Source organism: Dipodomys ordii, unplaced genomic scaffold (genome assembly GCF_000151885.1).
Source record: "Dipodomys ordii isolate 6190 unplaced genomic scaffold, Dord_2.0 Scaffold10, whole genome shotgun sequence".
Classification (NCBI taxonomy): Eukaryota; Metazoa; Chordata; class Mammalia; order Rodentia; family Heteromyidae; genus Dipodomys; species Dipodomys ordii.
In genome coordinates this window covers 11,149,369-11,175,258 of record NW_012267226.1, presented here as the reverse complement: position 1 = coordinate 11,175,258, position 25,890 = coordinate 11,149,369, and the positions used below count along the sequence as shown (strand labels likewise).

The window sequence follows — 25,890 nt, the reverse complement described above, 5'->3', positions numbered from 1 at the left end:
CTGGGGGGGGGGGATTTCTTCTTTGCCACACGTCTTCCGGAGACTTTCATTGCAGACTGAGGGAGGGAAGTTAGAAGGAGCCATACTTGGACTCTAGCTAGGTTGTGGAAGTATGGAGTGGGGGGGGGGGCTGAGGATGTCTGGCTTTCTATCTACTGTACCCAGATGTGAGTATGCTTGCGCCCTGGATGCGGGGCGGTGGGGGGCTCCTTCTGCCTACTCTGGTATGCATCTGCCTGGCAGTCTGCCTCTTCGCAAACAAGAGGATTGAATTTGGGAGGACGGGGTGTGTAGGAGGAATGGATGGAAGCTGGTAGGCGGAGGGGTTGGGGCGGGGGGGGGAGCGAGGCGGAGGGAGCAGGAGAGGGAGGGCGTGGTCCTCCAGCCAGCTCTCCCCACCCACCCTGCGGAAGCTGTCTCCTGATTGGCTGCCCGGCCGCGGGGCTCAGGTTACATTCTGGAGGAGAGCGGAGCGCGGGAGACAGGACGCGAGGGAAGAGCGGCTGGTTCTGCGCTGGTTCTGCGCGGGTCGGTGGGCGCCCGACAGCCCCTGGGCGGCCACCCAGCATCGCACAGACCCACCCCCGCCCTGCGCCAGGCTCCACCCCAGCCCAGGACCCGCTACACCAGCATGGACTGCTGCACCGTAAGTTAGCAAGCCTGGGGATGGGGATGCTGGAGGTAGAGCTCACTCGATGGAGAGCCCCGGCCCCAGGGTGCTTGAGCCCCCGGGTTGCATCCCCAACACCGGAGGAGAAGATGGAGGGGGGGTGGAGAGAATCAAGTTGCTTAGCCGGGAGGGTGACGCACGCCTGTAATACCAGCACTCGGGAAGCCCAAGCAGGAGGATTGGAAGTTCGAGGGTTTATAGGGATGGGGATGTACGTAGATGCGTCAGACCCTGGTTTTCGATCGCCATCACCCCCAAAGGAGGAGAGGCAGGCAGACAGACAGACAGACTCGGGGACCGGCACTCAGCGAAGTCCTGGGTGGGTGGGTGCGGAAGACCTCACGCAGGGCAGGAAGGGAGAGCTCGGGACGTGGGTGAGGCTGGTGGAAAGGCGCCCGCCTGACTTGAAAACGCTCCCCGGCTGGCGGGGGCGTGCGAGCGCCCATCCGGCCAGGCAAGCGAGGTTGGACCGGTGGCTGGGCAGGGCTTGGCTGCCGGGAAGCTGCAGGTTAGATCACCGGAGGAACTTCCCCCCCACGCAGGGAGACGCAGCCAGTACGTGGCCTGGGGGACCAGACCTTGGATTTTGTTCCCCACCACCATTGCCTCTTGCACTGCGGCCGCCCGCCGTCGGTGGGCGGACAGGATGGCCCTGGGATGATGGATCGTCTAATCTAAGCTCATGGGCAACGTTGGCGGAGATCAAGGATTTATGTTGGGGTTTATGGGGGGGGGATGTGGGACAGCTTGGGGAGGAGTTGGTTCTGCCCTCCCCGCCTTCGGGCTCTTATTGTAGGGCTGGGTGAAGTGACCTATAGAGAAGCCCTGCTGGCGAGAGAAGGAAGTGTGTGCGATTTGTCAGCGCCCACACGGAAAGCTGAATACTTCAAGGGTCTAACTCCGAACGAAATAGATGGCTGGGGGGGGGGGTGGAGGGGGGAAGAGGATTCGAAATGAGAGTGCTTGGCCAAGAACCTGGCCTCTGGCTCACTTAGAGGAATACAGTGATCACACACACACGCACGCACTCGCGCGAGCATGATCAAAATGTGTTCATACACAAAATGTGTTCACTTTTAACCTCTACATATGAAGAAAGACTCATGTTCAGTCATTCACCGAAAGATACAAGAGGTCACCAGGTGGTGGTAGCTCACGTCTATAATCCTAGCTATTCAGAAGGTTGAGATCTGAGGATTGTAGTTCTGAGCCAACCTAGGCAGGAAAGTCTGTGAGACTCTTATCTCCAATTAACCACCAAAAGGCCAAAAGTGGAGCTGTGACTCAAGTGGTAGAGCACCAAACCTTGAGTGGAAAAAGCTAAAGGACACTGTCCAAGCCCTGAGTTCAAGCCCTAAAACACCAAAACAACAACAAAAAAAAGATACAAGAGGGTACTGACTTTGATGTTTCCATACCCACCACAATCACCTTCTGATGTTACCAAAAAAAAAAGTTTAAATGCTGGGAAGGTGGCTCAGTGGTAGAATGCTTACCTTGTGTGCACGAGGCCCTGGGTTCAATTCCTCAGCACCACATAAGCAGAAAAAAGCCAGAAGTGGCGCTGTGGCTCAAGTCATAGAGTGCTAGCCTTGAGCTGAAGAGCTGGGGGACAGCGCCCAGGCCCAGAGTTCAAGCCTCACGACCAGAAGAAAAAAAGAAAAAGAAAAAACGAGGAGAGTACTATTCTGGAAGACATGAGACTTCCTGATGTCCAGAAACAGAATGGAGGGGCGAGTCAGAGGTGCTGCCATTTTAACCATGTCGGCATCAGCAATAACTGCCAATCTGCAAATGTTGGCTGTGAACCTAGCACTTAGTATTAATCATCACAACAACTGTAAGGTTCATATCATTTCACAGACAAGCAAACTGACATGCAGTGATTTTCCCAAGGAGGCAGAACTCCCAGGTGCGGAGGTAGGATTCAAAGCACAGCCTTGTCTGGTTCAAAAAAGCTGTATGTATAGCTCTAAATATATCGTTCTTCATCATTGTAAAAGTAATATGCTCATAATAGTAAACATAAAGACTACAGAAGGTATAAAAAAGAAACATGCCAGTCAATGCGGTTGCTTTGCTGAAGAACGCTTGTTATTCTCCAGGATTCTGCATTTATTTTGTATATAATTAGTTTTTAATGCTGGGAATAAATTTAGCCTGGGGTAAATACACCCTCCACCACTGAGATAAACCCCCAACCCAGAAAATAAGTGTTGATTGTTAAAGGACAAATGGGAATTTCCAGACCCTATTGAAATGGAGTCCCTTTCACTCAATATAGTTTATCAAATAAAGAAAACAAATGGGTGGATGGTTCATTCTGAGGGATGGAGAGGTTGCTGAGCAGGAAGGACTAAGATAAGGTAGGCTGAGGAAGGGGAAGCAGGTGTGGTCAGTGAGAAGAAGGGAATGAGCAAGGAACCCAAGAAATCAGTAAAGGAATAGAACTTGTCTCCTCTGGTGTTTGTAGTAATGAGGGTAGAATGTGGGGTATGTGTGAGTAACTAGGAATCCATTGGTACTAGAGAGATAGAAAGATAGATAGATAGATAGACAGATAATAGGTGATGGGGGTTGATAACAGTGGCACCGGTAGACATCTCAAAAAGGAGGCTGCTCACCCAAAAAGTACAGAGGAGGCAAACAGGCAATAAGCCATGAGTTGATGGCTCATTCCTATAGTCAGAGCTACTTAGAAGGCTGAAATCTGAGGATCATGGTTCAATACCAGCCAAGGCAGGAAAGCCCTGGAGACTCTTATCTCCAATCAGCCACAAAGAAGGCAGAGGTAGAGCGAGGGCTCAAGTAGTAGAGCACCAGCCTTGAATGAAAAAGCTAAAAGACAGCATCCAGACCCTAAGTTCAAGCCCCAGTATTGGCACTAGACCAACCACCAAACAAAAGCCATAGTATCTCAGTGATCCCAGGGTCCTGTGGCTCCACCACTAATGGACCTTGAACCAGAGACTTAGTTTTTCATGTCCTAGGTTTTCAGGGCCAAAGGGTTAGGCAAAGGAGAGCACCATTCTCAGACTATACCAGGGGCCAGAAAAAGGGGAGAAGGGCTGGGGAGGGCCAGGGCTGCACCATTCTGTAGAGGACTAGGCTCCGCTTAGCATGAGGACAGATCTGGGACATGTGGCAAGAACAGCATGCCTCTTTCATTCTGGGATTCTTCTCCATGCCAGCCTCACCTGGTGGTTGGGAAGAATCTAGTCCTGCCTTAGTCCTTTATTTCCCTTTGCAAAGGGAATTTAGAAGCATGTAAGAAGAAAACAGATTTTTTAAGCAAGTTGTTTCTTTTTAGAGAGAGCTATTGCTCCGAAATGTTCGAGTTGCTGATTTACATAGAGACATAGATGCCATTTGTGTGTTCATTTAAGATGAAGCTTTTTAAAAAAAAATTCTACTCTGTTTGCTTAGTCTAGTTGACTTGGTCCCACTGACCACAAAGAAAAATTGCCTGCTCTGTGGGTATGATTAATGGCATAGCTAAGGAAGATCACTTGCATGTCAGCTGTGCATCCATGAGACAGCTACGAAACATCTCTGAGGCTGTTTCTTGACTTCTACAATAGGGATTCAATAAGGCAAAATGTGCACATTTCTTAGCACAGGGCCCAGCAGGCAGGGAGAATTCTTTTTTGTTGTGATTATTAACTTGTTTTGTTATTATTAATTAATGAATGTTATTGTTATTACCATTGTATCAAGGAGTTACCATTTCATAAGTCAGGTAATGATTTCATTTTTCTTTTTTTTGGGGGGTCCGGTCGTGGGGCCTGAACTCTGGGCCTGGGCCCTGTCCCTCAGCTCTTCAGCTCAAGGCTAGCGCTCTACCACTTGAGCCACAGCGCCACTTCCGGCTTTTTTCTTTTTGCTTATGTGGTGCTGAGGAATCGAACCCAGAGCCTCAGGCATGCAAGGCAAGCGCTCTACCACTGAGCCACCTTCCCAGCCCCTGATTACATTTCTTTATGGACAACGTCACCCCTTCCTTCACTTTCCCCCAGTTTCCCAGGGACGATTCTTAAAGCTGTTACAGTTTGGGAGCTGAAGGAGACTGGATTCCTCTCAGCCAAGCTCTGGTTGTGGCGCAAGTGAGACTTTGAAAAGCAAAGTGAAGTGCTCATCTGACTAGAAGCCTCCTGTCCAGCTTTGCTCACCAGTGCCCTTGCCTCCGCCTCCCCTCCTGCTTCTCCTAGATGCCCCCAGTTCACACAGAGATCTCTTAACACTCACCATCAGGATTGGCTTTGGAAGGCACCAGCCCAGGCTCAGGGAGCAGTGAGCCCCTTCCCAGTTCCCTTTAACTCTCCCTCCAGTTCTGCCTGTGAGCAGGCCACCAGGCCAGCCTTGTCCTGAGAACTCACCCGGGAGAAGCAGCCTATCGTGGGGTGGGGTGGGGAGATAGCTTTATCTGTTCCATGTTTGGATTCCAGTTGCAGCTGGGGTGGGTGGCAACAGCAGGTCAGCTCTTCGCATGGATGGAGAAAGATGCCCCTTCCTCTGGGCCACCGCCCCGTGCCTCCACAGCTACCAAGGCGGATGGTGAGGCGAGGTGGATGGTGAATTGCTTTGTTTAATAGCTGTTGCCCTCTTCTCAGAAGAGGGCCCACTGTTCCCTGGAAACATCCCAAGACAGACTTGAACTCTGAGAAGCTGGAAACCCAGAGGAGTTGTTTCCCAGTTTATGTGAAGAATAAGATGTTAGGGCCGGGCGCCGGTGGCTCACACCTGTAATCCTAGCTACTCAGGAGGCTGAGATCTGAAGATCACAGTTCAAAGCCAGCCCTATCTCCAATAAACCACCAGAAAACCGGAAGTGGCGCTGTAGCTCAAGTGATAGAGCGCTCGCCTTGAGCTGAAGAGCTGAGGGACAGCGCCCAGGCCCAGAGTTCAAGCCCCACGACCGACCAAAAAACCAAAAAAAAAAAAATAATAAGATGTTAGGGAGAGCTCTAGGACCAGGAGGGAAAACGCGTTTTAGACTTACTTCTCCAGACCATGCCAGCTTCTGTGTGTGTGTGTGTGTGTGTGTGTGTAAAATAAAGGTGTAGAAGAGAGGCTTTGTAGCTATATTTAAATGAATTGTTGAGCAGGGTGCTGGTGGCTCAGTCCTATAATCTAGCTATTCAGGAGGCTAATGACCTAGAATATCAAGGTTCAAAGCTAGCCTGAGCAGAAAAGTCCACTAGACTCCATCTCTAATTCATCAGCAAAATGCCAGACTGGAAGTGTGGTACAGTATAGTGTACCAGTGGTGAACAAGTAAGCCGAACAAGAGCAAGAAGCTCTGAGTTCAAGCCTTAGTATCGGCACAGGGGGAAAAAAAATCCATTGTGGGCAGTGTGTGTGTGTGTGTGTGTGCGTGTGCTGGTACTGAAGCTTCCTGGCCTGCCCAACCATTGCAAGCACAAACTGAAAAATGCCAAAGCCCAGGAAGTGAAGTCTGTTGGCTGAGTGGAAGCCATTGGTACACATGAGCTTAGGCATCTGGAACCAACCTGTGCTCCTAGGGCAAATATGACAGGAATAGGATACCTCACTCCTACCCTGCTACATTTGAGAACTGGAGAGATGATGGCCAGAAGAGGGCAGAAGTAGAACTGAGTTGTGATCACTGTGAGACATTGGACATCTCATGGCTGAGAAATAGAAGATGGTGAAAACAATGGCCATCGTCAGGCAAGAAAACAGGGTGAGTTCACAGACGCTAGAATGCCAGATCAAAGGAGATCTGGCTCCTAATTTCATAGTAATCAGCTCCATCCCATTCCACACTGGTGCTGTATTGGATGCTAAACCACAAAGGACTCAGCGGCTGATTCTCTATTTCAAAGCCTATCCTTTAAAATCCATAGCATCAATTCTCTAATCCTTACTACTCTTAGCTAGATCTAATTCTCAGTAAAGAACTCTACTTGGGAGCCAAACATAGATCTACATACCTCTAATTCCAGCACTCAAGAGGCAGAGATTGGAGGACCTTGAGTTTAAGGCCAGCCTAGCCTACAAAGTGAGCTTTAGGTTAGTCTGGGCTATGTAGTAGGACCAGGTCTCAAAAAACCATTGCTGTAGAACTACAGCAATGAGTGCTTGCCTAGCATGTGCAAGACCTGGGTTCATACATAGCACAAAAGAGGAGAGGAAGGCAGAAAAGAAAAAGAGGAAGGGAGGGAGGAAGGGAGAAAGAAAGGGAGAGAGAGTGAGGAAACTATGCTACTTTGGGGCAAAGAAATGAGTCTGATTATTGTCTGACTACAGTCATATATTCCTTTAATGATGGAGATATGTCCTGACAAATGTATTGTTAGGCAATTTCATAGTTGTGAGATCTTCAAAGTACACTTATAGCTGGGCACCGGCAGCATATGCCTATAATCCCAGTTAGGCAGTAGGCTGAGATCTGAGGATCAAGATTGGAAGCTAGCCCAGGGAGAAAAATTCAAGAGATTCCCACCTCCAATTAACTAGCAAAAAGCCAGAAGCTCTTCTCAAGGAGAAGAGCACCAACCTTGATCAAGAAAAGCTAAGCAAGAGCACAAGGCTCTGAGGTTAAGCCCTAATACCAGCACAAAAAGAAAAAAAATCATGTGCTTACATGCATAGCCAACTAACATGGCTATGATGTCACTGTCATGGTATAACTATACAGGAATACCATCAAACGATCAGTGACCAAAATGCCATTATGTGGCACATGATTGCATTATTAGGTTGAACTGTGTAAAAACGGTTATTATATGACTGATTTGGCTCACAGAAAGAATTGTTTTGGATCAATTTAGTATTATTATGATATAAAACCATCACAATATGTCTACTGTTTATTGATCTGCTAGATGCCAGACACTTTATGCACGCCATGCTGTATATTCATCCCATAACACACTGAGGTGGATGTTATCCTCATTTTTCAGATGAAGGAGCGAAGATAGGAAAAGAATGGATAACTGGCAAAGGATCTCACCACTATTGCAAGTAGCCGAGCCTTGGTTCACTGCCAAGGCTTCATTTGTGTATCCTGTTGAGTGGGAGCTAAAAATAGACTCTGGACTCTGATAAGCAAAGGTTGGACTCCTCTATCCACAGATCACTATTGGAATGAGGCTATTCTAATGATTGGTTTTATCATTGTAAACTCAGATTGAAAGGACTAGAAGATAAGTCATAGCTTTAAGGTTACGGACTAAACACCTGCAAAACACTGTTATTACCTGGAACATGGTTAAATGATTAATGGTAACTGTTGCCCTAATTCCTTTCTGTGAACAGATAAAGAAAAGCCCTGGGTCAATGGCTCTTGTCTGTAATCCAAGCTACTGATGAACCTGAGTAGCCAAGGCAGAAAAGTCTGTAAGACTCTCATTTCCAATTTACCAGCAAAAAGGCTGGGGTCATGGTGCTGTGATTCAAATGGTGCCAGCATTGAGCAAAAAAAAAAAAAAACAACTAAGTAAGCCAGGTGCTGGTGGTTCATGCCTGTAATCCTAGCTATTCAGGAGCTAAGATCCGAGGATCACAGTTCAAAAGCAGCCTGGTCAGGAAGTGAGACTCATTATCTCCACCGGCAAACCAGAAGTGGAGTTGTGGCTCAAAGTGGACAGCATTAGTCGAGCAGAAAAGCTCAGGGATGGCCCCCAGAAGCTGAGTTCAAGCCTCAGAGTGACAATAAAATAAAATAATTTTTTTTTAAATCTAAGCAAGAGCATGAGACCCTAAAAGCCTCCTTGCCCCTGCTCATCTTTTCCTTGTCTTTCTGAAGTGACCCTTTTCTCTGTTTCTTTCCCCACTATCGCCTCTCTTCTGGGTTTGTTTGAATGCAACTTGAAGAGTGGGAAATGGAGAGTGGAGTCAATGGGAAGCCAGTCTCAGGGCCTGGATCCTGGGGACGGAGAAGGGCGCTGGGCAGTGGTCTCATGTCTCCATAGTGACAGGTGTGAGCTCAGAAGCCGAAGTTCTACTCAGGAACCGCAGTCCTGATGAGTGGGGTGCGCCTTCACCATGGTAGGGTCCCTTCTTCGCTGGTGGCACATCCAGGGGTGCCCACTCCACTCAACTCTGTTGTCCTCCCCTAACATGGCTGTTGGCAAATTCTTTCTTGAGTTGAACACACACACACACACACACACACACACTTGCATCTCTCACCCACTGTGCCTTCCACCACCGTTGGCCTCCTCTCATCCCGCACAACTCTAGTCCTTCCCTTACTACCACCTCTTTGGGGTCCCCTACCCAAAACCCTCCTGCCCCATCCGCAGGAGAGCGCCTGCTCCAAGCCGGATGACGACATTCTAGACATCCCCCTGGACGACCCCGGTGCCAACGCGGCTGCAGCCAAAATCCAGGCGAGTTTCCGGGGCCACATGGCACGGAAGAAGATAAAGAGCGGAGAGTGTGGCCGGAAGGGACCAGGCCCGGGGGGCCCAGGCGGAGCTGGGGGCGCCCGGGGAGGCACGGGCGGCGGCCCCAGCGGAGACTAGGCCAGGTAAGGCGGGTGCGGGGTCCAGAGGAAGCCTGGGCTTGGGCCGGGAGGGAGGGAGGGAGGGAGCGAGCGAGCTCCGGGCAGGGCGGTGGGGGGGCGGCGCCCTCGGAGAGCTCACCTGTTTCTCCACCTCCCTCTGCGCCGCCACGTCGGACCGAAGAACTGAACATTTCCCAAGGTAACTAATACACTGGGCGGCGCGGGGGTGGGGGGGTTGCTAATGAGTGAGGACTGGGTGGGAGAAGAGGCGGGATCCCCTCGCCCCCCCCCGCCCCTGCGCGTTCCCCGCCCCGTCCACACCGGGACCGACCCCGACGCGCGCTCACCCAGGCCCGGCTGCGCCCCGCTCACGCCGCGGTGACTCACCAACTGGCCGCGGGGCTCATTTCAGCTCAGTGACTTGGGATCGGGGCGGGGGGGGAGCGGGTTTCTGGGTGACCAGCCCCCCCACACCTTCCCCGTGACACCCCCTCCCCGTGACTCCCTGGCCGGGGAAAAGAAGCGAGGTTGGGGAGGTGACGTTCTCAGACCTTCTCTCTCCGTAGTTCCCCAGGAGAGATGGATGCCGCGACCCCTTCGCAGTGACGAGACTTTCCTACCGTGTTTGTGATCCCCCTCCCACCCCTCCCCACCCACCTGCCAGCTTCAGGAGCCCCCCTCACCCCCCTCCCCAACTCTGCGCCCCGAGACTCCCCTCCCCAGGCAGGCTTCGTCATGGAGTCGCTACGTCTGTGCCCTTTGAGTTCGATCTCCAGTCTCGCGTTGGTCCTCATTCGCCCTCCCTCCCCGCCCACCCCCAGCCCTTAAACCCCACGCTCCCCCCCCCACTGTCCTCTTTGGCTTCTCGCCCACCTCTTCCCCCCCCCCCTTCCCGCCACTCGCCGCAGCCAGCATGCAGCTCAGCCTCCGCAGCCCCGGTGCGCTTCCCCGCGCGCCCTGCGGAGGGCGCCCTTCGCGCCACCCAAGTACACTCACTTTGAAAACCGACCGGTCCTTTCCTTCTGTGCGCAGCCCTAGGGGGCGCCCCCTCCTAGGCTAGATCTGGGGCTAGGAAAGAGGGAAGCTAGGGGTGTGTCGTGGGATCAGATGCCCCCGTCCTGGTCCTGACCGGAAAGGACAGCCCCGTCACACACCTTTGCCTGTCATCCCCCCCCCGCCCTTCTTTCTCACCGGAGCACCCCGAGAGCAGCCTGTCCAACTCTCCTGTTTATGCAAACGCCGAGCGCGCCCGGAGGCTCGGTAGGAGGGATCTTCCGCGGCCCCGCCCCTGTCCCTGCCGGCCCCGCCTCCCCGCCGGGCTCCCGGGGCTGTGGCCGGAAGGTTTTTAATCTCCGCGTGTGCATGTGACCGTGCTGGGATGGAATGTGAACAATAAAGAGGAATGTCCAAGTGTTCCGAGGGTGCTGGAGCGGGGAGGGGCGGGGTGCACAAGGCCACCACTTGGGGCTAGAGCAAATCTGACCAAAATGTGGCGGGTGGAGGGGTGGGAACAGGGGAAAGGGACTTAGGTTGAGCCCCTTACCCTTTTGATCCAATCAGACTTCCTGCTTACAGCATCGTCTTGGGGAACTGTAAGCCTGTTCCTTATTGGTAATGCTCTTTGGACAGCCTAGAGGACCTGGCTATACCGGCAGTAAGGAGGCGATATGGTACCCAAAGGCTTTCATTATTGAGATTCCCTCCCTTATTTTAAGCCCTCAGCGATCACGAGGAGGGGTCATACAACCATAGAGAGCTTGGACTTGGTGGTTGTCGCCGTGCTAGCAGATGGGGACCTCTCCAGGAGGCCTTTGCTAGAATCCGCCTTCACAGAAGCTTGCTCAGACATCCCAGGAGCCACAGCATCTTCTCTGAAGGAAACAAGCATGTTCTTAGGCTAGACGCACCCTTCAGAGGGCAGTCTAGCCCAGTGACTTGAATTTTATTGCCATAAGAATCATCTGTAGAACTTTGAAGAAGATTCCAGACTCTATCTGCCCCCAACACACACACACAAACACACACACAATTTTGCTCCAGAAGAAATAGAAAGCAGCCAGAATCGCAATGTTTTGCAAATTCTTGGTGACTTACATCTTGTAAGTCACACGAAAATGTTGCTCTGGTCCCTATTCTTGGACTGTACAACTTGCAACTTAAGCAGATGACAGAGGTGGCTTTGGCCTCCTTTCCTGATTGCCCCACACAGAAAACCTAAGCTTAAATGATCAGGACAAATCCAATTCTGGGTATTCACCTCCCACAACTACTTCCAAGTGGCATGTATGTATGTGAGCATGGGAAAACAAAATGTTTTTTAAGCATGAGGAAAGTCAAGGAGATCCAGCAAACTCAGCCATATGCACCTCAGCTGTGAGATCACTCTTCCATCCATGAAATTAAAAAGGTTATATTGCCATTGCTGCTGCCACCAAATGCCAGTGCTGGGCACCACTCCCTGCTCCTAAATACCTTTAACCATGTCAGGTTTTGAGGGCAGGAGGAGCCTATGTTCAGTAGAAGCCTTTTCATCCCTCTCTCCGTCACCCCTAACCCTACTCACCTCAGGTCACTACCCCCATATGTCTCCTTGGCCTTGGTCTTCCTCTCTTTCTGGATCCTGATCAGGCAGAATGCAGCAACTGATAGCAGAAGCACACCCAGGAGCACCCCAATCAGAGTCCCAGCCACTCGGCCTTCGGAGGAGCCTAAGGAGACATAGGAACCCCTCAGAGCTGCAGAACTCTGTTGGCTCATCCTGAGCATTTTGAAAAGCCTCCCCAAGCCAAGCCTTTGCCCAGCATTCTTTACCAGTCACAGAGAGGGTCAGCTCACAGGATGCACTGCCCATCTGGTTCGTAGCCACACAGCGGTAGATGCCAGAGGAAGTCAGTGAGAGATTGGTGAGGATGAGCTGACCAGATACCTCATCTGCAAGATGGAGAGAAGGGGTGTGGTGCATTCATGCATGCAACTCACAGTGAACACTTACTGTGGTGATGGCACACTCCATTTTATCCTTACACCAATTCCGCCAGAGAGGGACTAACCCCATTAACTGATGGAGAAGCTGACTCAAAAAGTAAGTCATTTGTGGGAGATGAGCTGGAGTGGGATTCCAAAGCTATGGCCATTTCTATGCTCTTTCTACCCCACGTTGCTGCCTTGTCAAGGGAGAGGGAAGCGCACACATGTGAAAGTGATGGAGGAGGATGCTTTCTGGCGGAGGGCAGGTTTCTGGTTAGGGGATAAAAGATCAGAATGCGACATTCTTCTCTGAAAAGCCAAGCACTGATGATGGCTCACGCCCCTGATCCTCACTACTTAGGAGGCAGAGATCTGAGGCCTGCAGATCCAAACCAACCAGGCAGAAAAGTCAGTAAGACCCTTATTTTCAGTTAATCAGCAAAAATCTGGAAGTAGAAGTGTGGTTCAAGTGATAGAGCTCCAACCTTGGGTGAGAAAGCCAAACAAGAACATGAGGCTTGGAGTCAAATCCGCATGCACGCGTCCTCCCCCTGCCCCCACCACACATACCTATCTGAGCCTCTATAAATTCTTTGTTTTGCTTTAGAAGGCAAAACACTCAGCAAGAAATAACCTGGGAGGAGGGGCCTGGACTGATAGGTTTTTTTTGTATTCAAGTTGGTCCCAGGAAACTCTGCCTCAGTTTCCTCTCTAGGCAGTTTGGAAGTGATTCATTTAAGAAATCTCTAGACACATAAGACTATTTCCTACCAGAAAACCAAGAGGATATTTAGCTTGAGTAATTCTCCTAAGAACCCAGCCACAGGAAGACAGACAGGAAGGGAACAATACAAGGAAGAGGCCAGGGAAGGGTATGGTAGTTGGTCTCCCATCCCTAGCCATGAGAATGTGAGTGTATGGTGTTCAGAGAACAGATCTGCTCAGGTCTCCAGTCTATCCTCTTCCTGATGCCTTGGCCCCTTACCTTGAACCATACTGCCAGGAGAAGGGGTAGGAGAAGATCCTAGACGCACCCAGTTGTACACTGGCCTGGGAGCTCCTTCAGAAGAACTACATCGCAGAGCGGCAGAGCCTCCCACTGAAGTTGTTCCACTCTGACTACATAAGGGGCGATTGGGAGGTACTGCAAAAGAAAAAAAATTATAGTGAAGTGCTCTGTTTCCTGCTTCATTAAGCCTGCCAAATAGTGGTCCTCTTCTCTTCACTCACAACTGCATTGCCAGGAAGTGATTTCCACCATTGGAAATTCTGATGGTTAGAAAAAAAAAATCTTCCTCATGCTGAGCCAAAATCTGTGATAATATAATATCCACCCATTGGTTCCATCCTCTGAGCCCACAAAGAGAAATGAACTTTCTCTTCCACATGACTGCCCTTCAGATATTTGAACATAGCAGACATCCCATCCTAGGTCTTTCTCGTTTCCGAAATCACATTCCTTGTTGCTTTAATAGTTTCTTCCAGCTGCTTACTCCTGAGTAGGCTCTGGTGTAAGGTGAGATGGAAGCTCTGGACACTAAACGGTCCTGTGAAAAAGCTAGGTATCTATGGCTTGCGCCTGTAATCCTAGCAACCCAGGAGGCTGAGATCTGAGGATCGAACTTTGAAGTCCAGTCCAGGCAAGAATCACCAAAAAGACAGAAGTGGAGCTGTGGCTTGAGGATAGAGAACTATATTAGAGTGAAAAAACTAAGGGACAGCACCCTGAGTTCAAGCTCTAGTACTGACACACATACACAGAAACTTTTGTTCCTTTTATGACTTCCTTTCTCTGCCAACTTACATTGTGAGGGCTGGAATCCAAATCCAAGATACCAACAGGAGGCTCTGTACTGGTGGGGCTATGACTCAGATCCCCATATATGAGAAGAGCTTTCTCTCTTCTCTCAGATCTTTTGCTATTAGGTCCTAAGGGAGCAGACAGTGCGAAGAATGGAGTCTGACCATCTAAGAATTCTTGGGAAGTAGGTATTATTTTTCCCCCTTAAACCACAGTTGTGTGCTTGGGCTGTAAATCCAAATACAAGGAGACTTTTCTGGGGCTGGTGCACATTTTCAGGGTACATAAGTGGTGGTGTGGTGGGCAGGGGGAGTCTCCAGTTTGTCTTACCTAACACAGTAAGGTTGATTAACCCCAACCCATTGGTGTAGAAATCTGGGGGGTTGTTAACATGGCAGAGGTAAGTTCCAGTATCAGAGGGATGGACATCAGTCAGTTTCAGGGTGGCCACTCCTCCTGTGGGGGGATTCTGGAGCAAGCTAGCCCTCTTCGCCTTAGAACCAGTGGGATACAGATTGCCATTGGTGAAGTAGAGGATCTGAGAAGGGGAAGAAGACAAACACATGCGTCCCCTTTTCAACCATGGTCCTTCCACACAGAAGTGGGTATAAGGCCCCTTGCTGCCAGTCAGGGAGATGACATTCTGTATCTGTAGCCTAATGGGGACAAGGTAGTACCCAATCAGTATACCACCCCCAGGGGCAGTGAGTTTAGTCACTGCTACAGTGATTGTGTAGACACTAGGGGTTGCTGGATCTGGAAACAATGGGAGAAGAAAGATCCAGGATCCACAAAGATGGTAGCCCTGAGAAGGTCCAGCAAGAGACAACCACACCCCATCCTGGGTGAGTTCCCTGTCCCTACCCCAAGCCCACTGGGCACAGTGGCCCTCAGCTCACGGGTTGAGATGCAGAGACGGGCTTCCCAGGCTGCACAAAGCTCCACTCCAGAGCGAAGTTGTCTCCCACCGACGTGCTATAGCTGCAGCGCAGCTCTGCCGTCTTGCCCACGGGCACACTCAGCTGTTCGGCTGGTACGGTCACCTCCACAGCTAGCCCTCGGGCTGTGGATGCAAAGGGAAGGTGGGACCCCCATCCCACTGATCTTGAGGGTCCAGTCCAAACTGGGATATCCATGCTGGGATATCTACAGAAACTCCCTGGGCTCAGCACAAATCCCTCCCAGCCATCCCTGTCTTCCCGAAACCTGATGTTTCCGGGAGGGAGGGACTTACAGCCCAGTCAGGTTTTTGTGGGTAAAAGGGCTAAGACTGGAGCAGGTATGAGGGTTTGTTGGCAGGACAAGGAAAAACAAAAAAACACACCCTGGTGGGCAGCCTGAGAGTCCAAACTCTTAGCCTGCTCTGGCTTCCCACCTCTGCCCTCCAGGCCTTCAGCCACCCTACCCCCTCCCTCCCTGAGCCTCCTGGACTCCTAGGCAGCCTCAGCCCAACCCACAAGGACTGAGCAGGCCCAGACGAGCCCAGTGCCCCTGTCCCTTGGCTCTGGCCCCGCCCAGCCCCTCCTCACCACTTAGGCACGAGAAGGCCAGCAGGGTCCAGCCAAGGGAAGGCCCCCCAGGGAACCAGGCCATAACTGCCCTTGCTGTGTTGGTCCTGGTGTCTGTCGGGGTGTCTGGTTGTGTGGGTATGGGAAGGGCAGGGGCTGGCAGTGCTGGGTAGGAGAGAAACTGGCTATCTGAGAGCAAACAAGGGGAGAGGCCAGCAACCACAGGCCAGCTCCTCCCTCCGCCAGGCCCCATTCTGGGATCACTCGAACCCTGCTTCCTCCTTCTTCCCTCTTCCCCCCAATTTCTGAAGCAGTCAGGCTGTGGAAAGGGCTCCGGGCATTAAGTGGCACAGTGAAGTGGAGGGCTCAGAACAGCCACTCGCAGGGCAAGGGTCTGCGGAGGAAGAGGAGGCTTCTGATGATTAGACAGTTGCCAAATGACTTCAGCTCTTTGGGAGGCTCAAGACAGCCCCAGTTCTGGTTCCTCCAGAGATTTGTCTTCCTTCCAAGCCCCTCTGATTCACCACTTGGTGAAGGTAAGAGTCTCCATCCATCTCCCTGCTCTCAGAGTCACTCTATTCTATGGCCAGGAAAACTCCACTCTTGGCAGGAAAGGGCCTGAGGGAATTCAGACCTCCTATGCCCAGCTCTCCCTCAGTCAACAAGAGGGTGTGTTTGTTAAGGATATGGTGTTAGACAAAGCCTAAGTGAGGTTCCCCTAGAGAGCAGGAAGCCATGGGGGTACATGACCATCCTAACGCGAAACCTCAAGGCTCCAGCAGCAAGGCTCCAGCTAGTTCATCCATCTTTGCTTCTCAGACTGGATTAAGAACTCATTCATGTCTGGGTCTTGGTGTTTCTCCTTTCACAGGACAGCGGATGACCTTTCTAGGGCTCAGGGCATGACTCAAGTGGTAGAGCAGCTGTCTAGCATGAGACTCTGAGCTCAAATTCCAGTACTTCCCCACCCCCCCAAAAAAAAATAAAGTAAAAAGATGACTAAAAAAAAAGGGCTCTGCTAAGCCAGAAAGGTGGAAGGCTCTGTACAAAGACTCCTGGGTACACAGCCTGGTAGGATCTATTTTCTAAATGCCTGAAGCTCGATTTCTCAGAATTTTCAGTTAGAAAAGGCAAACTTCATACTTATTTTATACAAATGCATTGTATCTTTATTGAAATCTGCAAAACAAAAATCACAATTCAAGTTCGTTTTTACAATGTCTTCCCTAACCTGTGCCCCAACAACACTCAACCAAGCAAGCAGGAGATGTTTATCTCTTTTTTTTCCAATAAAAAAAAAAGATCTTTAAATAGTTGTACAACGAGGTTTCAGTTCAACAGGTCAGTTTAAGAGCTGGAGTGGCAACAAAGGACAGCATTAGGTAAGAACATGGTACAGATGCTGGGGGCCTGTGGACTCACTGACTGGAAATCTCCACAGCCCTTAGAGGGTAGCCAGTCTCCTCAGCATTCAGCTGGCTTCATAGAGACAAACAGAGGGAGGGAGGGAGGGGGGAGGTTCTCCTCTTCCCCAGGTTCTCCTCTTCTTTTCCTTTGACCTCCTGGACATTTGGGCTTACTGAGACCCAGCTGTCTCACAGTCAAGCATGGTGAGGGCAGAGGACTGGAAGCCTGGAATGTGGCTATCCTCCCCAACCCAGGCTTCTGTGCTACAGGATACAAGGAGAGACACCAGATCATTTGCCCAATGATTGCCTGAGTTGTCACACTAGAGACCCAGCCTGATTCTGGGCAGGCACCATCACAGGTACAGCACCCATATGGCTCAGGGAAGAGGAGGAAACTCTCCCAGGGGTCAGGGATACTGGCTGAGGGGGGGCCTCTTTTGTTCTGGGATGTTTTGGTGAGGACAGGGCCTGGCTAGAGAGACTGGGCGTGGGGGTCAATACACTGGGCCTAGGAGGGCCCTGGGGTGGCTGGAAGGCGCGTGCTGAGGTGACAGAGGAAAGAGTTCCATTCTTGGAGAGTGTGTCTGAGCCCTTGGTCCAGGGCAGGGTTCGGGGAGCAGTGGCGTCCTCCCTGGTTATCAAGGAAATAATAAGAGGTCAGAAGCAGAAGGAAGAAGAGGGTTTTCTACATGATCTACGTCTCTCTCTCTCTCTCTCTCTACATATACACACACACAGAATTTCTCTCTTTTAATGGCTCTCTCTCTCTCTCTCTCTCTCCCTCCCCTCTTCCAAGCCCTCTCCCCTTCCTTTATAACTCCCTAGAGAAATGATGTTTTACTAACTACTCACCCTTCCATTAGGTGGGAGCTGAATTCCCAGATTCTGTCAGGAAGTTAGGAGAGATCAGGAACACTTACTTGATATCATTGGCCAGTTCCTCTGGAGCCTTTTCCCGGCGTTGGTACAAGAGGACTAGCCCAACCAGCAGCACCAATCCAACCAGGGTACCCACAACTGCTCCAGCAATTACTGCGGCCCTAGACTCTGGAAATAGCTTCACGTCAGACAGGAATCCCCAGATGGACCCTACCCTTTACAGTTTCAGTACCCCATGACCACATAATAGTCTCTTTTTAACACTGTTAAGAAGGGAGATGGGCCAGACAATGTCTACAATCCTATGTCTCATGTCTATAATCCTAGCTAATCAGAAGGCTGAGATCTGAGGACCATAGTTCAAAGCCAGTCTGGGCAGGAAAGTCCATGAAACTCTTATCTCCAATGAACCACCAGAAAACTGGAAGTGGTGCTATGGCTCAAAGTGGTAGAATGCTAGCCTTGAGCAAAAGAGCTCTGGGACAGTGACCAGGCTCTAAACTCAAGCCCCATGACTGACAAAGAAGAAAGAAAAGAAGAGAGATGGACCAGACACTGATGGTTCATGTCTATAATCCTAGTTACCTTAGGAGGCTGAGATCTGAGGAACATGGTTTGAAGCCAGGAACATCCATGAAACTTTTACCTTCAATTATCCACCAAAAAAAGCCAGAAGTGAAACTGTGGCTCAAGTGGTAGAGTGCTAAGAGACAGCACTCAGGCCCTGAGTTCAAGCCCTAGGACTGGCATAATTTTTTTTAATTTAAAAAAAGAAGGGAGATGGAAGGTGGTCAAGCAGAAAGAGGCCACTGACCAAACGTTATAAACCTTTGACCAAGGCAAGCTCCCTCCCTTGATATAAAGAGAGATGTCAACAGTTAGGCTTCCAACCCTCCATCTGCAAACCACCCTCACCATTGACCACACTTCTCCTTAACCACACTTACCCCTCACTGACCTGTGCTCACTTCCAGAGTTACATTGCACTGGGCACTTCCCACTATATTCTGGACTTTGCAGACATAGACTCCAGACATGGCACTAGAAAGGTTGGTGAGGGTTAAAGACCCACGCACAGGATCTGTGGACACAAATTTAGTTATCACCTCAGAGACCTTCTTCCCCAGGTGAGAAAAACAACCCTGTCCTGACTCTGCAATATCCTCTTTGATCTGGGAGTTGCCAATTAGCTGTCTTCTGATGCAGGGAAAAATGCATTACAGCTAGCGTGCAGGGCTCTGTTCCCAACTGCAACCTGTTAGCCCATTACCTCCATTTCCACTCCTTACTGCTCCCAACTGATACCTTAACATAAACCTGTATACCTGTCCAATCCTTATAAGTAAGGAACCTATATGCACAAAACTGAGCATAATTTTTTCTTCCATCCTTCCTTTCTTTCTTTTTTTGTTGGTCCTGGGGCTTCAACTCAGGGCCTGGGCTCTGTCTTTGAGATTCTCTGTGCTCAAGGGTAGAACTTTACCACTTGAGCCACAGTGTCACTTACAGCTTTTTCTGAGTAGTTTATGGAAGATGAGGGACTCATGGATTTTCCTGCCCAGGCTAGCTTTGAACTGCTATCTTCAGATCTCAGCCTTCTGAGTAGTTAGGATTATAGGTGTGAGCCACCTTTTTTTTCCCATTAAAAAAATTTTTTTTCACCTGGCACTGGTGGCTCACACCTGTAATCCTAACTACTCAGGAGGCTGAGATCTGAATATTATGGTTAGAAAACAGCTCAGATAGGTGTTTGTGAGACTCTAATCTCCAATTAACCACAACAAAACTGGAAGTGGAGCTGTGGCTCAACGTGGTAGAGTGCTAGCTTTGAACAACAACAACAACAAAAAGCTCAGGGACCTAGCCCAGGCCCTGAGTTCAAGCCCCATGACTCCCTTCTCCTCCCCCCTCCCCGCCTCTCCCCAAAATATTTTAAGTAGTTGTATAAAAGAGTTTCAATTAAAGAGATCAGTTTATGAATATAATGCATCTTGATTAAAGCATTCTCCTCCCAGCATTCTCCTCCTCTTCCTCCACCCAACCCTACTCATCCTTCAAGCTACCTGGCTCCATTTTCACTCTGAGTGGTAAGACTGTATTCTCCCATCCTTCCTCTCTCTATTCATCTGCCCCTCCCCCCAATTCACCTCCAGCTTGGAGGAAACATGTTTCAATGTCCTGATAATTCATCTTGTTAAATTGTAAGTTAGCTGTTCAAAGAAGTTATGCCATTGTAATCTACTGGAGCCTAATTTTCACCCTGCTCCCCACATCCTCCTCCTCCTGAGTCTTTCCCATGGATGCCCTCCCTTGTCACCCAGTCCCTCCAGTACCTCTTCCCTTTCCCCTTCCCCACACAGCTACCGGCAGACATTCTCTCACCTAAAACTGGTGGGTAGAAAATCTTGGAGGATGGGGGTAGCCGCTCCCACTGGTATTCTGCTAGAGGTTTACTCCTTGGGGAATGGCAGCTCAGGGTCACATTGGACCCCACCCGGGGTACCCCCAGAAGATGGCAAGATGGAGGAGCTGGAGGAACTAAGAAATGGTTGAGAAGTTAAAACCCACACCCAGTGGGGCCCCGGGTTCTCTCTCCTCCCCTCAGAACCCTTCTGCTGCGCCGTGTCCCACCAGCAAGAATTACACTCAGCTCCCTTGGGAGAGAAGCATGGGGACCTTCTGACCTGCTGTGGTTGTATGGGGAGCGGGGAAGTGGTTGCTTCTCACTCACCCAGCACATTGAGCTCTATGGTTTTGACGCTGTTGCCCCAGTTGGTGCCATGACTGTCTTGTACATTCACAGAACAGCGGTAGGAGCCAGAGTCTTTCTCTTGGAGGGCTTGCAGGAGCAGGGACACATTCCGGGAAGGCATGTTGTAAACCAGAGATGCCCGCCATGTTGTGGTTGACAAAATCCCATTGATATATGACAACAGCTGAGGGGAAGGGTACACACAGGAGGCACACACAGGACACCTCCTGTTATTATTCTGTGATGCCCTGTCCCTGCTGGCTTAGCCAGTTACCTTCCCCCAAACTGGCCTTTACTTGGCTCCTCATCTGCCCCCACCCTTCTGACCTGAACTAGCTCCCGTTCAGCCCCAGCCCCACGCTCATTGTACCAGGTCCTATAGACTGAGCAGCTGTGGTTTCCTCTCAAAAGCTGCACTGTGTGTTTAGGAGGGTGCCATAATAGGAGAAGGGAAGATAATGTAACAGGGAATATATATGAAAGAAATTTAGACTGCAGAGGTGATCCAGGCTCTGTAAACCTGGAAACTTATATAAATGGAAGGTGGGGGGGGGTTATGTTGTACCTTTAAGTTAATGAAGGTAAAATACCTTTAAAAAGCTAACAAATAAACATGAAGTTCAACATCAAATGACTTCCTTGAACTTGTTTTCCAGGACCTTTGGGAGGAATTTCTTCAAGTGATGGCCTCGTGTGTCATGGAAAGGCAGGAGGTTATTGGAGCCTCCCTTTGCCTCTGGGTATAGAGGTGCCTTTAGGAATCGAAGTGGCCTGTACTTGGTACTACCCAAAGCACAGAGAATGGCCAGGTGCTGGTGGTTCATGCTTGTAAATCCTAGCTACTCAGGAGGCTGAGTATCTGAGAATCAATGTTCAAAGTCAGCTGGTGCAGCAAAGTCTGGGAGATTCTCATCTCTAATGAACCAGTAAAAAGCCAGAAGTGGAGGTATGGCTCCCGTTGGGAAAGCTCCAGTGTTGGGTGGGTGGGAGGAGTATGGAGAATGTTAACACAGAAACAGCTCAGCTTTTATTTTCTTTTTTTGCCTTAAGCCTTTCCTTTTTCACCACGGATGGCCCCAGCATCCACTTCCACCATAGCAAGCAAAGGTCTGCTTTTGTGGTGCTTTGATTGTTAGATTTCTAGGGGAAACTAGGGTGGGGAAAGAAATCTCTGGGGAAGTCTGCAAGATAAGAATAAATACACCATGGACACTTGGTGTTCCCTGAAACTCCTTCCCAAATCCCCAGCCCTTGATCACCCCTCCTCCGGTCCACAGCCCTTCCCTCCATCCCCAGCTGAGGACCTCTGCTTGCCACTCACTGGCTGGAAGCTTTCTCCCTCACCTGGTCTGAATTTTTCCCTTTTTGTTCCTGGAACCAGATCACGAAGGGCACCTCCCATGGCTGGATATCAGGCATCTCCCCGGGCATAGTGTACCAGACTGGGAACACCACTTCTGTCCCTTCTACCGCCTGCAACTTGGTGAGGCCGGTGGGCACATGCAGCTCAAACTGGGCCTGAGATGGGGACACTGGAGACAAAGGGAGGAAAGTGAGTACGAAGGACAGAAGGCGGGCTTCCTGTTCAGCTGAGAACCTACCTCATGAGACCCACGAAGGTTCTGCAATGAGAGAGGACAGTAGCCATGGAGACACATTCCTACATGTTTATTCACATCCCACGGCATTGATCCTTTGCACCAAGATTGGGTAGGGAGCAGATTTCCAACGAGGAGAGGAAGATCTTGGGAGCAAGGGCAGATCTATTGTGTGTGTGCATGTGTGCGTGCGCGCATGAGCACACACGCACACACGCATGCCTGTCCTGGGACTTGAACTCAGAGCCTGGCTGCTGTCCCTGAGGCTTTTTTTTTTTTATTTCCTCAAGGCTATCAACTCTACCACTTGAGCCACAACTGCACTTCCAACTTTTTGGTGGTTAATTGGAGACACAGTCTCAATGTCTTTCCTGCCCGGAACTAGCTACAAACAATGCTCTTCAGAGCTCAGCCTTCTTTCTGAGGAGCTGGGATTACCAGCATGAGTCACCTCAAGGTCTACTACTCTTGATCTATGTAGTACACTTGCTCCCCTAATCTTTCTTGGGCTAGAGGCAAGGAAGAGTGGCCAACCTCACCACCAGGACTCCATCTGGTGTTCTCCACCTGACAGAGGCAGCTTATGAAGCAGCCCAGATACCCATTCGGCCCCTTGGCTCCTTCTGAACCACTTGTAGCAGGAGAGATCCTAGCAGCCCAGCTACCCTCTCTCCATCTGTTGACTAAGAAACAGAAAGCTCTAGAGAGCCCTTTTGGGGTCAGGGCGCTTGGGATCTGTTAGGTTGCACAGAATTACAGGCAGCATTGAGAGTCTGACAGGTGCCAGGTTGTTCTAGAGCAGGGGAGGTCTGGGGTGTTAGTTTCAATGAGTTCAATTTGCTGTCTTGTTTATCCTTCGAAGGGGCAAAGGAGCAGTACTAAATCCTTTGGGCTAGTACCTGACCAAGCCTGAGGACCCTGGTGGCCAGGTAACTGCATATTTGAGATGCCACCTCCTGCAGGGGAGAAATGACCCAGACGCGGGGCCGAGGCCACGGAGCCACTCAGCTCTGAGCCCCTGTACAGCCGGGCTGAGATTTATTCTAAGGGTCAGGGATCCAGGATGCACACCACGGCCACTGCTTCAGAAACCCCCCATTCCTATTCCTTATCCTTCCCCAGCAACCCCTCCTTCCCATTTCCTGGCCGGTCCCTGTGGGCAGGGCAGGAAACTTGTGCCCTAAGATAAGAAAGAAGACAATGGGGGCCGCTGGACCGGAGGCTCTATGGCGAAAACAACCCTGGGCCTCAAGGAGCTCAAAGCCCCCTGGAGACCTGGCTCACAAGACGGACGCTGGTCACACCTGGAGCCTTTGGGCAGGCCAGTATCTGTTTCCTCCCGGAAAACTGTCACCAGGGAGGGGTCCGCTTCCATCCTCTCTCCCAGGTCCTGTGTTTATAACTGCATTTCAAATACATACATACTAATGGACACACCAAGTCAGCCTGTTTTACACCCTCAGTAGGAAACCAGAGCAGAAGGGGGGAGGCCTGTAGTCTCTCTCCCCTGTGTTTAAGTGTCTTTCAAACTGGTCTGGGTTCTCCAGGGAGTTGTTGGGTCTGAGGGAAGGACACCCCAGAGCAGCAGAAGCAAGGGACCAGAGTGAGGGAACAGGACAGGGCCAAAGGATAGGGAAATGGGCCCGCTGTGTTCCCCAGGGCTACTATTTTTAGTCCCCCTCTTTCTCTGAGAAACTCCCCCAGCAGGCTTCTCACGCCCTGGGGGCAGCAGTACTGAGCTGTGGAGGAACCCATGGACCAAGAGAGGCAGTTGCAGGGTGCCGGTCACACACCAGCAGACCAGAGCCCATTTTAACCCATGCAAGGCCAGTGGGAGCTGGGCAGCACTCATGGTGCCTGTGGGAACTTGACCTTCAGTGTGCCAAACTGAGGTTCGAAACTGGTTTAGAAAAAGGGTTGCAGTCAACCTGCAGATGATACCGAGGGTGCCCGACAGCAAATGCAGCTTCTCCTCCCTTGTTGGAGACCCCGTATCCCAGCAGGAAGGGGGATTGGAAAGTTAGGGGAAATGTAGGAGGGAAAAAGGCATTGAGGCTTCAGGTGCAAAGGCAGAGCTTGAAGCCAAGGGGTTCTGGATCAGGTCTACAGGGCAGGAAGCTGTATACTTTGGGGAGATTGGGAGATACTCAGAAGACTCCTTTGCCTGGGGACATGAACACTTCATACCCTGAATAGACTGGTACGTAGACCACTCTAGGTAAAGGAGCTAAGAGGTCCCCATCATGGTAGCTGATTTTCACTTTTTTTTGGGGGGGGGGTCCGGTCGTGGGGCCTGAACTCTGGGCTGGGCGCTGTCCCTCAGCTCTTCAGCTCAAGGATAGTCGCTCTACCACTTGAGCCACAGAGCCACTTCCGGCTTTTTTTTTCTGCTGAGGAATCGAACCCAGGGCCTCATGCATGCAAGGCAAGCGCTCTACCACTGAGCCACCTTCCCAGCCCATGACTTTCACTCTTCATCCTTCCAACTCTGCTCTGGCATCCTCCAACTGAGAAATGAGTCAAAGCAGATGCCCCCAAACCCTGATGGAGACCCAAGGAGCAGAAGCAGCAGCAGCAGCAGCAGTCTGGAAGGCAGCAAATGGAATAGCTTGCTCCTACTAGGTCCTTGCTCCCTAAGATATAACATGGGCTCACCCGCAGCTACTCTTGAAGTTAGATGGCCCCAATGCTTCCAGACTGCTTAAGCACTTGCTCTAGGGTTTTCCCTTCCTCCCTCCACTCTTTCCCACTCCTTCCTCTTCCCCTGTTCCGGCTGGGTACAATGAGTCTGGGGGTATGATGTGACCACTCGGCTCCTCTAGGCATCCCAATCCTTCCTCCATTTCCTGTGTCCATGACCTCATGGTCATTCTTTGGGGGCACCTCCCTGGATTTCCAGGGCAGGAAGCAGGAGGGGACAAGCGCAGGAACCGGGCTGGGAAATCGACAGTGAAGTAGGTGGCGTCCATGTCGAGGCTGGGGACCAATGTTTCACATTGGCTTGAGTTGGGGGGAAGGGGAGGTGGAAGAGGGAGGGAGGTCTGGAGGTAAATCCTTAAGCTCTTTAGTCGGTGTCTCAGGGAGACATCAGCTCATCCAGCTCTGCTGAGTGGGGGTTGGAGAGGGAAATGGTTCTGGTACCACATATCCCAAGTATCCCAGTCTGGCCTGGAGATGAAGATGGCCTTATCCCCTCGCACCCCCTACCCCACATCCAAACTACGGGCTGTTGCTGCCGCATCGGCCATCCCCACCAGCCCGCGCTACCCTAGGCTGAGGAACGATGGGGGAGAGCCAGTCTCAAGGGGTAGGCCCACCCACCCAATTAAGTTCCTCATCCATGTGCAAAGTCCTCCTACAGGGTCAGGTTCACCCCCTCCTCCATGCCCAGTCCTTCCTGGCCCCGGGTTTGACTCACCGACAGTACTCAATCCCAGGAACAAAACCCGCCACAAGTTGGTTTTAGGGGGGCCAGACAGAGGAATCATGGTCTTCCTGGCCCCAACCTGGTCAGGGACGACAGTCCTGGAGCACACTGCCCAACAAGGGCCAAGCTGCACGGCCACTGGACCGTGCGCGGGAGCCTGGCCACTGACAAGGGCAGCTCTGGCTCAAGTGTGCTGTGTGCTGGTGGTGGGGTGGTGGCCGCCGGCGACAGGGGCGGGGCATGGGGAGGGTGGAGAGGTCGCCGCCCGGGGGGCGGGGCGGGATGGCAGGACCCGTGGCAGGAGGGGGGGGGAGGAGGGGAGGGCTCCCAGCGCTTGGACCCTGAGATCGGTGGCCTCAGCTGTCAGACCTCGGGCAGGGGTCGGATAAGTCGTGACATCTCACGA

General features: G+C 51.2%; 3 protein-coding genes across 4 annotated transcripts; 1 reads left to right on the top strand and 2 right to left on the bottom strand.

Annotated features, from left to right (window-relative positions):
• The first annotated feature begins 473 nt into the window (after nucleotides 1-473).
• On the top strand, nucleotides 474-9,984 carry Nrgn (neurogranin (protein kinase C substrate, RC3)). 2 transcript variants are annotated; one of them, XM_013009568.1, is made up of 4 exons: nucleotides 474-646; nucleotides 8,941-9,167; nucleotides 9,325-9,342; nucleotides 9,710-9,984. In XM_013009568.1, exons 1-2 carry the CDS (start codon nucleotides 632-634, stop codon nucleotides 9,160-9,162), a joined length of 237 nt encoding a protein of 78 aa, XP_012865022.1. In that variant the 5' UTR covers nucleotides 474-631; the 3' UTR covers nucleotides 9,163-9,167; nucleotides 9,325-9,342; nucleotides 9,710-9,984. The 2 variants fall into 2 exon arrangements, with proteins under 2 accessions (XP_012865022.1, XP_012865023.1); XM_013009569.1 differs by lacking the exon at nucleotides 9,325-9,342.
• An 830-nt stretch (nucleotides 9,985-10,814) lies between these two features.
• Nucleotides 10,815-15,504, bottom strand: Vsig2 (V-set and immunoglobulin domain containing 2). Its single transcript, XM_013009467.1, has 7 exons — nucleotides 15,441-15,504; nucleotides 14,811-14,974; nucleotides 14,242-14,449; nucleotides 13,096-13,254; nucleotides 11,955-12,074; nucleotides 11,707-11,851; nucleotides 10,815-11,014 (listed from the first exon to the last, which is right to left on the bottom strand). The coding sequence occupies exons 1-7, from the start codon at nucleotides 15,502-15,504 to the stop codon at nucleotides 10,882-10,884; spliced, it is 993 nt and encodes a 330-aa protein (XP_012864921.1). The 3' UTR covers nucleotides 10,815-10,881.
• A 1,061-nt stretch (nucleotides 15,505-16,565) lies between these two features.
• Esam (endothelial cell adhesion molecule) lies at nucleotides 16,566-25,655 on the bottom strand. The gene is made up of 7 exons (XM_013009553.1): nucleotides 25,476-25,655; nucleotides 21,804-21,991; nucleotides 20,439-20,643; nucleotides 20,090-20,245; nucleotides 18,666-18,788; nucleotides 17,749-17,875; nucleotides 16,566-17,459 (listed from the first exon to the last, which is right to left on the bottom strand). Exons 1-7 carry the CDS (start codon nucleotides 25,543-25,545, stop codon nucleotides 17,144-17,146), a joined length of 1,185 nt encoding a protein of 394 aa, XP_012865007.1. The 5' UTR covers nucleotides 25,546-25,655; the 3' UTR covers nucleotides 16,566-17,143.
• Nucleotides 25,656-25,890: the final 235 nt, after the last annotated feature.

Coding starts and splice junctions, on each gene's coding strand:
- Vsig2 (XM_013009467.1), bottom strand. CDS start 15,504: ATGGCCTGGTTCCCTGGGGGGCCTTCCCTTGGCTGGACCCTGCTGGCC. Junction 14,450..14,810: donor CCGTCTCTGCATCTCAACCC/GTGAGCTGAGGG, acceptor TCCCCTTCTCAG/ATCCTCTACTTCACCAATGG. Junction 12,075..13,095: donor TCCTGGCAGTATGGTTCAAG/GTAAGGGGCCAA, acceptor TCCATCTTGCAG/ATGAGGTATCTGGTCAGCTC.
- Esam (XM_013009553.1), bottom strand. CDS start 25,545: ATGATTCCTCTGTCTGGCCCCCCTAAAACCAACTTGTGGCGGGTTTTG. Junction 17,876..18,665: donor AACTCTGGAAGTGAGCACAG/GTCAGTGAGGGG, acceptor AGCTATTTCCAG/AGTCTAGGGCCGCAGTAATT. Junction 17,460..17,748: donor GAACTGGCCAATGATATCAA/GTAAGTGTTCCT, acceptor CTTGATAACCAG/GGAGGACGCCACTGCTCCCC.